Genomic DNA, 10,905 nt, shown 5'->3' on the forward strand with positions numbered 1-10,905 from the left:
ATGACGGTGAAGCCATATGAATATGAGCGCCCATCTATCATCTATGCCATCCTCGAGCATGGCTAGCAAGCATGTCACCGGTGCGTTCCATTTTCCTCCCCGTTATTACCACAGTAGAATCAAATAAATTTTATACCAAAACTATGGAGCTACTTGTTCCCTTTGTGTCAGAGTTACTATCGTTGGAACAAAACCAAACAACAACTAATGATAGAGAGACCTTCATCGTAGATGCGGGCAAGGGTTACCAATCAGTGGCGTAGCTAGGATTTTTGTATGGGGTATGCCAAACCAAAATTTTGTATGCAAACTAGTAAAATTTATTTAGCAATTCTGTAAAATTTCATAAAAATAATCCAATAATTCGGCAAAAACTACTAAATGGCATAGAACTCCTTTCGTCGGTAACTATTGAATTGCCTATCTAACAGTGGAGCGAAGTGGAACGTTGAGCGGGAAACTCGTGTCGTTTGTGTCAGTTCTTGGCTCACTTGTTGGTTTCCTGGATCTGTTGTGTTCTTGTGTTTTTCCTAAGTCCGCATAATACGTGAGTGAGTAATCGACCAATGCAATACAACCCTAATTTCTACTGCATACATCTACAACCTACATCAATTGAACTAAATCATTCTAAATCTTACAACAAAACTAGCTAACAAATTTGGTTGCAGTAAAGAAAAGTTAGGGTTATATATTTAGAGAAAACTTGAGGAGAGAATGAAGGAGAAAATGCTCTCACCAGGTCTGGAGGTGGGAGGCGGCCTGGTGCCTGACGAGAGCGAGGAACCGAGGCGGCACGACAAGTTAGGATGTCAAACAAGTCTTACCAAAAGATCATTATCGTGGGTCATCCTCTTTCGTCAATTCTTTGACCTAGCAAGTGGGACCTCTGTGAGAAGTACAGTGGGTCTAATCTTGGTAATAAAGAGTTTCAACGCTTTCAACTTTTGTTATAGTATAATAGGCAATTATGTCCGTATGTTGCTATGGACAAGGTTGGTAAATTGACTGTGCGTTAATTTGTAGGAATCTACGTGATCGAGTCTTGAACGGAGGGATGGTCTGACTCGCATACGAGATGGACTAAGACCCACATGTCAATGATATATGACGGACCAAATAAAAAATTTAGGTGAAAACTTTACTTATTTTAAAAATAAATATATATATATATATAGAAATAGATATAAATATAGATAGATATATTTGTTTGTTGGGCTAGACTAGGGTATGCCGGGCCATACCCGTGCATACCACTAGCTACGCATATGTTACCAATGGCTGAGCCGCGAGTAGTTGAGTAGCTGCTGCTAGATGAAGAAAACCTAGCGGAGGAGCTCCATGCTCCTAGTTGTGGGCCACAAGGATGACCTAGTGAGGAGGTCCATGCTCGTGGTTGTGGGTTACAATTGTGGTGCATCCAGCCCATAGCCACAAAGTGGATGAAGTCTTCTTCAATTTATCTTCCCCTACTTCATCTCTCTCCCCCCCCCTTGACTTTCTCCTCCACTAGCTCCCCCTCATTTCAATGGAGGTTGCACCCAGTGGGGGGGGGGGGGGGCGAAAGCCCCCTCCCCCAAGAGGTTACAATGGAGAAGAGGACGTAATGGGGGGAGGAGCAAGTGACATAGGGCTCCTCCTGCACGAGATTGCCTCGAGTAGAGTTATTGGTAGGGGGTTCTATATACCTTGTGCGATATGTGCCAAACAGCGGAATCGCATAGCCCAAGTACGTGCGAAACCTGCCCAAGTGCTAGCAGCAGCAAGGATGGACCGGAGCCCAAGCAATTAAGCACACGCCTAGCAAAAGCAGCAGCAAAATGCGGCCCAGAGCTGAGCAAACTTTTCTCTCTTTTTTTTCCCCTAAAAATATGACCAAATGTTGTACTACTATAAGCAAATTGTTAAAACTCTGCACTCTAGATGTTGAGTTTTACAAGAATATAAATAAGAATGTGATCATATCAGATCTATGTTGTGGTGTTAATTCTAACTAACACCGTGGTTCAAACAGATTTGAAAATGGATTAACAATTTAAGAGAAAAATCATATCTGAACTTTGAAACTCAAATTGATTTGATCCTCCTGCGATAACCAGCAGCCAACACGTGCTCCACCTGCCTCGGATTGATCAAGTAGCACGTAGCGATAGGAGAAAGGGTGTGAGAATATAAAACACAAATATGGATCGGACCACTTGTTACGAAAATGAGAAACAACATCAAGCTCGAAATAGAGGGGAGGGACAAGGAAGAAAAAGATTCTTCAATTCCATTAGAATTTATACTCATTCCATCCATGTTATTAGAAATGAATATTGATTCTATTATTTCCTTTATTTCCAGACATCGAAACTTTGTTAATAAATATTTGCAGTCCCGCAGAAACTAATAATGGTTTACCATATTAGTATGAAGTTGTCAACTATTTCTCACCAACAGACCTAGTAACTAGATCTAGAGTTTGCTGATAAGGATTCAGTGGTAAAAATTGCTCTCGAAGTTAAACTAAGTACAAGGGATTTTTGCTACGTTTGGTCTTTCTTTCGGCGTTCTTCCTTTCTCGTGGAAGCAAATGTAGTCCAAATCTTACATGGAATTGGAGACAAGGTCCAGCTCCACCAATTACACCTACTTATGGAATTTATATTTATGAACCATACCCTAACACGTACTTTGTTCATAAACCAAGCAGAAGAAGGGGGATGAAATGCAATGCAACAGCGCGCGCGGCACCACGCCACACTTGGATCACCCTGCGCGCGCGCTCCATCGTTTTCTAATCCGCTTATCCGGCGGCCGGCGACCGGCGTGGGCTTCAATCCACAGAAGGCTTTCTTGGATCACTAACCCTCGAGAGACCCCCCTAGCAAAGGTGCCTGACCACCTGGCCTTTATCCTCTCTTTTTTTTCCCTAACCCTCCACATGGCCTGCTCCGCCTCATGGACATGGAGCCCCTCGGCCCGCGCGTTGTCTCCTTGCAGCGTGGAGTGCCGATGCGGCGTTGCGCCTGGTGTCCCTCGGGGCCACGCATCACTTCCATTCTGGTCAGTCTCAGTCATCACCGTTCACTGCTGCTGGCTGCTGCTGCTGCTCATCAAGAGCCGGCCGAGGTCGTTCGGAAGTTGGAGCCCGCCGCCAGCTTTGATGAGGGGAGCGAGGCCGCCCGGCGAGGAACAGCAGCCGGCCGGGGACCGGGGTGACTCGACGGAGACGCTGCCTACACGTTCGCGAGCGAGCACGTGTAGCGGGTGGCCGCGCGCCGCGGCTGCGCCACGCGCTACACGGCCACCGCCACCGTCTCCATGCACGCGTTTGCTCGAGCCGGGAGCATCATCATCAATTCGACGGCGGGGAGGCCCGGCCAGGGGAGACCGCCAGGGTGAGGCGGCGCAGACGCCCAGGCAGCCGGTCGGGCATGGGCTGTTCGTAGGTGCGTTCGATTCCGGCAGCGTCACGGGCCGTGGTCCATGGATGGGGGCGCGCTGGAGGGGAGACGGTGGCCGACGTCGCCGCGGGAGGGGGACAAGGTCGGGGGTCTCGGTGCCGGCATGCCGCCGTGTCTTCAGCTCGGTTGTTGAAAAGGGCCGGGCTCGTGGACCCTGTTCACCTGTAGTACTAGTCTGTAGAGAGAGGTGTGCGGCAAACAGACACAGAGACACCCAAGATGGCGGTTGCTTAGCTATAGTGCTCCTACTAGTAGTATCTTCCTTTTTTGCGTTTATTTTCCTCCCCTTTTGTTTTATCTCTGCTCGAACATTGTTACCGGAACATTCACGAACACTGATCGGAGATCACTCTTCTGTTTTCTTGGCAATAAAGTACTAGTCTAGTAGTTCTCCATTTCTTATGGGCGGCCAAGGGCCAGCTGAAACAATGCTTTGATCTTCAGAACAGTTACGAAGGCTTTCACAGACACCGATCGATCGGACACCATTTCCAGGCCAACCCATCGATTGTTTTCTGGTAGGACCAGTACTGAATTACTCACTGTTCGTCAGTACTCTTATCTGTTTGGATTGGAGCAGCAGTGCCCACGGATTATATTTCTGCATGGGTCCCCGCCCAACTGAAAGGAGCCCGGGACCCGTGTAGGGCGCGTGGGGTGACTCATCCGGACAGGTGATCTGCTTTTTTTTGAGGGGTCAACAGAGGGGGAGAGGGCCCCACCTGATTCATTCATTTAATATTTGGCCCTTAATGATAAGATAGTAGCAGATGTTACCTTTGTGGTTTGGGCTTACACTGCCAAAGAAAATAAAGAGCACCAATGTGCAGTAATATTTCTCTCGCCGCACGGCAGGCGGCAGCTCCACAGTCGAGCTTCGTTCTTGCACGCTTGCAGTGTCTGCCGCAGCGACATGCTTTCTTGACGGAAGGTGATCCCGTTCCTTCTCTTCCAGAGATGCCAACAACACAACGGACAGGTGATCTGCTTAGAAAACTGTGAGCAGCAGTAGCATAAAGATGGAGAGCAGCTTCCACTCGCTCTTATCCTTTCCCAGGTGATGGTCTACAGGTATGGACAATGGCGGGCAGGGAGGGGGTGCCACTGTGCCCTAACGTTTCTTTCTGATAACAATCTTTCTGATCGTGCGATTGTTCAGTTCAGTCGATCCCTTGAATGGCGTAGGATCGACGGGCCGCACATGGCCGGTTTCCTTTCCGCGCTTTGTTTATCTGCTAATGATGTCAGAAAGGCGGAGCGCCCACTCCGGAAATTCAGAAGGCAAGCCTCACCCCTCACCCAGCGCGATCTCGGCGAAAATACTGTGGATCTGAGCGCGCACTGTCCCAAGCTTTCCTGATGGAAAGTTGCTCAACACCTGCAGCATTTGCCAGTTGCCACATCAGAGAAAAGGAAAAGCGAACCCCGATAACATTTCGATGATGAACTTTCTTGGTTTGTTTCAAAAGAAAAATATTTTTGATGTAATGTACCAGGCAAAGCAGCCAGAGATGCGGATACCTGAACTGAACCCAACTACCTCGACGCAACAGGAATACAGGATAACTTCCGTAGGCTGCCGTCACACAAGTGAACTACACACAGTCTGGGACACTGGAGGAAATTCCTGGGCAGAGTGAGACGTGCAGAAAGATCGCAAGCCGGCAGTTGAGAGTTGAAGCTGGCCCGGGCTGATTGACAGTTTGTTTGGTGACGGTGTCCCGCACCATGTGCTGCCTGAAGATGGCACGGGCAGCAACCCCTGAGCAGGCAGGTAACGCTGCTGCTGCTCCAGCGCGCCATCCCGAGCTGCAATCAGGCCCGGTCCGGTCAACCGACGTCGATCGCGTAACAGTTCCGCTTGGACTCTTCCGATCGATCATCCATCTCCTGCCACTGATGCCATGCGGCTGTGGATATACAGTGGCACTGGCAGGCAGGCAGCCAGATGGATCGGACGAATATAATGGGCAGAATCATTTGCGATCTCTTCTCTACTCCATCCCGTGGGCAGCAGCGTCCCCTCTCAGTCGAATCGTGGAGGGGCCGGCGAACAGCATGGCGTGACGCGAGGGCTGCTTGATGCATGGCTCGGCAGAAAGGAACAGGATCGAGCGAGCGAGGATGAAATGTGCTTAGGTTACGTTGATGCAAATATGGAACCAGTCATGCTCCCTCTTATTTCTGCTGTCGTCGGTAAATTCGAGCTATGGACCTATGATCTTGAACTGACATGGCCAAATGGCCCCAAAGGAGTTATACTGTTGTCGGTAAATTCTTGTGAGGTCATTGGTCCAGCAGATCTGCAGATACAAAACTTGAGAGATCCAGGCAATGCAACTGGTCTAGCTAGCTGAAGGGCTTCTGATGCAATTCACTTAGACTATGAAATTAGAAATCCCAATTCACTGAGGCGAGACAATTTTATTATGGTGAAAATCATTGGGAAAAAACACAAACACAAATAATTGATCAGTGCATGCAGATTGGTTGGCTTCATGAAATTAAGGGCCAAGAATATAGTGTGGAAACAGAGACTAGCCTTTGGCAAATATCTCAGCTACCTTTTGAGGCCAGGCCAGGTGAGGGGAACGGAACGCTCTAGAACAGCGGTGGAAGCAATAAGGTCCGTTTGTTAGTTTAATCCTGAGATTTCGACAGGATCTATTGACTGCGAAACATCGTTTTCCTGTGCCTGTGCGCATTGGAAAATTAAGACACCAGTGGCCTACTAGCAGCTAAAGAGTTCCTGACCAATTCCTCAACTCCATCTGCTGTACTGAATTGATTTCAAAACACCTAGCTGATTGACATCTAGCAACCAATGCAAGGTAGGTCTGTTCATTTTTCTGCGTCCAGACCAATGATTAGGAAATCTAATGATTGGTTATGAACAGAAATGATTCTCTAAATATTATACTTGGGGTTAATTGCACAAAAAGAGAATTTTATTTTTCTTAGGAAAAAGATCGGATACGGTACATTTAATTTATTAATTTTAGAGCAAACAAATTGAAGGATCGCCCCGTATGATTCAGTTAATCGCCGTTCATATAATTGAAGAGAAACCACTGGTATAAAGCAAGAAAATTGATAGCATAAAGATGTGTTTAAAAAGTGATATGGACTTAGTTGGACTCACTTGCTTTTTCTTTCAGAAAATTAAGGGGGAAGTTTGTGTGTATATATATAGAACATGCAGTACACCAACAAGGCAACGACCAGCTACCAGCTCAAGGATCTACGTCGGATGCAACCGAAAAATGCTCGATGCAAGTCATCAACCAGATCATCAATCATTAGTTATTCGCTAGACGTTAACATCATCAAGCTTTGTTTACTGGCAATTAGATGATACAGTACATGGCCTGCACTAATGTGATGGCTGTCCTTTATTTGCGGTCATCTGTGTGTGTGTGTGTGTGTGTGTAGCTTGGCTTCTGGCACCCTGGTTCACTCTGAGCACTGATCTTTCTGGTGGCTGCAGTGCTCGCAACGTGATCCGGCCGGGAACAGCCATCCACGGCTAAAAAATATCGCCTCCCCGTCGTCGCCATTAGCTTCGTAACCATGCTTAGACGACAAAACTTTACATTGTTCTTCGTGTGTTCATACAGCATCTGAGGGAGATGAGCTAGAGCTGCTAGTACATTGTGATGATGTAGTACATTTTTCGAACTTGTGGATCTGGTTTGTTGCTTGCAGACGCATCGGTCAGTTGGGATTACGAATCTGTGTATTTAATGGGAAATTCAATTTGACAGGCTCATGCTCCAGACCATCTCCGTTTCTCGTTTCCTGGAATTATTATATCTGGATTCCCAGTTCTGCACCGGATGATGTCTACCTTTTTTTCTTTGCAGAAAATTCAATAAAAAGATTTTAAAAAAACTCATGAACTCTCTATAAAAAAAATGCATGGCATGGATTATCAGAGTATCCTAGGCATGCATTACCTCATCTCTTCCATCACGACAAATCAACACTGAAACTCCAACGACGATCACTTCATAGCCATTAGATTTTTTCCAAGTAAAATAATCTTAAGCTACCAGCTACTAAAGTACTAATCACATCACTTAGCAGCAATTTTAAAACCCATAAGGCTCGCCGTTCTCGCTTATGGTTGGAGATAAAGATCTCGCGCGCTTGTTGCCGCTAATGAATCGTTTTTATCGTAATCCCCAGCCGACCGCGCCGGGTGCTGACGACCGGGGGCGGCGGGGCCCCGGAGGAGGGTGCCGCCCCTCCTCGCGCGCTCGCCTCATCCTGGCCACCCGAGCCTCCGTCTTCTGCCACGCGTCGGCTCTGTCCATTTCAAGGAATGATTTTGACCGGCAGCAGCGTAGAACAAAGGCAAGACTGCGTAAAGAAATGTTTTGTCCTAACCAAAACCAGAATCGCACGACCGGGCTGATGATAGCGATCGCCGAATGTGAAAAAATATGGGGTTTTTTATGTGGTTGTACATAGGATGTGACGTCGAGCCGAGATGAGGTGGCTGGAAATGTACAGTGAGGGGCATGAGAAAAATCAAAGGAGGACAGTGTAATGAATCCAGCTCCAGGTCTTGGCAAGTAAAAGGTGATTAGCTTATGGAGTTGCAGTTGCAAGGGAGAGGAGTTGGCAACTGTTACCTACACTGTTATAGCATCTTCAAGAGATTAGTTAAAAAAATAGTCAAATTTATTGATTTAGTTACTCTCTAAAATAGACTTGACAAGAAAATAACAGAGTAGTCCAACAGACTCTGTGAGGATGGCCAGTCAGGTAGGCTATAAAAAAATATAGAACAAATAAGGTGGGATGGAGAGCCACTAAATTTGGAGGGTCATTTACAAAGTCCGTTGGAGACCTTTTTTCTTTAGCAATAGTCAAATTTACATTCACAAAATGATTTAGCTAATCTCTTGGAGATGCTCTTAATTCACTGATTGTATTTTTTTCCTTGGTTGCGAATGATGCTTCAGGTGTGCCAAGATCCAATTTATTCAAGGAAATTGGTGAAGGTTTGAATTCCCAAGCATATGGCAAGAATAAGTGAGGCACTGGACAGTGTGCATCAACTTGGTGTTGCTTAAAGTTCTCGGATAGCATCTCGCAAGTCGGTGCACATTTTGTTGGGGTTTCCACCTCTTGCTATCTTCTATGAAACTAAGGACAGTTTGGTGTGGTTATAATCTTAATATATATCTAATAACAATGTTTTTTTTGTTTCTACTACACTCTTATGACTTATGAGCCCTCCTGCAACCTCACTACCACTATACAATGATATTATAATTATAACCTCATTTTGGTGAACTGACTTTGCAGGGGAATAACGATTGCCACATACATTTCGACAAATCGACTCATATATTTGTGACGTTCATCGAAAAAATATATATTTTTGACCAAGTGACACATATAGTACATATAAGCATCCTTTTACCCAATATTTAGTGACCCCAAGAGCATGCTAGCCAAGATTCAAGCTAACCGGCCTGAGCCTACATGTGCCTCCATTGTCCAAAATTACTAGTTTTTTTTGAAAAAAATAGTTAACTTTACATAAAAAGTGGCAGAGCATTATTAGAGGGATATATAGTTATTAATCTCATCCCCTGCCCCCAACACACGTGAGAGCCATCTGCCACATAACCCTTCCTACCCAACCTAATTATCCAGGGGCATTCCTGTCCAAGCGCCGTGTATATATTCTGCTCACGCCCACCATTTCTCAAGCCGTGGCACAATCATAAGCTCCCTCCCATCGCTCTCTCCTCCCTCAGCCCCCGGATAGCTTGGCGACCTAACTGCCTCTTCCTCCTCCCTCCACTACCACCATTCTTGAATCTTGATCCGCCCGTCTCTGCATCCATATCGAAGCATGACGGCGAAGGTGCACCCGAACGTGGCCGTGCCGTACCTCGGCCAGCCGGCGGCGGCGGCGGCCGACGAGGAGCCGGTCACGCTGACGGTGTGGCGCAAGTCGCTGCTGTTCAACTGCAGGGGGTTCACGGTGTTCGACGCCAGCGGTAACCTCGTGTACCGCGTGGACAGCTACGCCTCCGACTCCCGCGCCGAGGTCGTGCTCATGGACGCCGCGGGGCGCGCCGTGCTCACCGTCCGCCGCAGGAAGGTGATCGGCCTGGGGGCCGACCAGTGGCTGGTGTACCCTGGCGAGGAGACGCGCCTGCCGCCGCTCTACGCCGTGAAGCGGGCGGCGCAGTACATGCGCGGCGGCGGCAAGTCCATGGCGCACGTCGCGCCGTGCTCCGGCGCCGCGGGAGGCAAGCAGGCCGGCGGCGGGTACGAGGTGGAGGGGTCGTACCTGCGCCGGTGCTGCACGGTGTACGACGAGCGGCGGCGGGCGGTGGCGGAGGTGCGGCCCAAGGAGGCGGTGGGCTCGGACGTGTTCCGCCTGGTGGTGCAGCCCGGGACGGAGGTGTCGCTGGCCCTGGCCGTCGTCCTCGCGCTCGACCAAATGTTCGGCAAGCCGTCCCTCCTCAGGAGCTGGTCCTCCTAGGCCTAGGCTGTACTAGGCTGTAGGCACCGTGCCATCCCATTTGGCGCAGGCGCTTCGTTTCCCTTTTTGCCCCCAATTGTTTGGCCCGGGAGCAAAGGAACTGCTGCTCATGGCTGCCTTTTTTTTCCGTTCCTCTTTGATATGAAAGCCGATTAACTGGGGTCACACGATGTGAATGTGGATTGAATTCTCATGGTGTGTGTGCGGTTTTGGTTCTTTTTTTTTACCCTGCAGTAAACCATGCACCTTGTAAAGAGGGAACAAAGTGTAAATATTTCAAGAAAAACAAAAAAAAAGGTAGATTAGGCCAATTTCCTGTCTCTATTTCTAGGACCCTTTTTCTATCCCCCCCCCCCAAAAAAAAGTTTTCAGTATAATTTCTCATGCAAAGTCCCAATCGCATTCGAAAAAACACTTATTTTCAGGAAAACAAAACATTGCCATGCCCCAAAAAAATCGCTTGGCCATCGTTCCTCCTCTGCCGGTTCAAATTGAGTCCACTCAAAAAGGAGGGGGGACATGCTTAAGCAACACATTTGCTTGTCACCCACTTCATGAGCCCCCCACATACATAGCTACCATGATGAAGTGGCGAGAGAGACTGCACAGTGGATCAGCGCCAAGCGTCGAACCCACCCCGGGGTCGAAATCCTAACCGCCTGGCCGGCACGCGAGACAAACGGTTGGTGAGGTGTGTGCTCCTTTTCTAGGCCGCCACTCCTGGTCGGTCCAGCACGCACTCACCCTCCTCTAGTCGTCTCCCCCAGCCCCAGCGAGGTAGTGATGCGTGTTGAATTCCGGCGCCGAAAGTTGCGCGACCACCGCCGGAGCTCGCCGACTCGTCGGGCTGGTTGCGTAGTCGTCAACACTAGCACAGTAGCACCGTGCCGTGTGGGGCGGCCGGGGAGGGCGGTGGTGGTGGAGCACATAGACCGCGCCGGGCGC

The 10,905-nt window shown here is 48.4% G+C and overlaps 1 protein-coding gene across 1 annotated transcript; it reads left to right on the forward strand.

The window, feature by feature from the left end:
* Window positions 1–9,179: 9,179 nt before the first annotated feature.
* On the forward strand, window positions 9,180–10,278 carry LOC120665125 (protein LURP-one-related 8-like). Its single transcript, XM_039944572.1, has one exon. The coding sequence runs from the start codon at window positions 9,322–9,324 to the stop codon at window positions 9,958–9,960; it is 639 nt and encodes a 212-aa protein (XP_039800506.1). The 5' UTR covers window positions 9,180–9,321; the 3' UTR covers window positions 9,961–10,278.
* Window positions 10,279–10,905: the final 627 nt, after the last annotated feature.

The sequence above is a fragment of the Panicum virgatum genome, chromosome 3N, assembly GCF_016808335.1.
Source record: "Panicum virgatum strain AP13 chromosome 3N, P.virgatum_v5, whole genome shotgun sequence".
In the NCBI taxonomy this organism is placed as follows: Eukaryota; Viridiplantae; Streptophyta; class Magnoliopsida; order Poales; family Poaceae; genus Panicum; species Panicum virgatum.

What these genes read in the sequence shown, in the direction of transcription:
- LOC120665125 (XM_039944572.1), top strand. Translation starts at nt 9,322, where the DNA reads ATGACGGCGAAGGTGCACCCGAACGTGGCCGTGCCGTACCTCGGCCAG.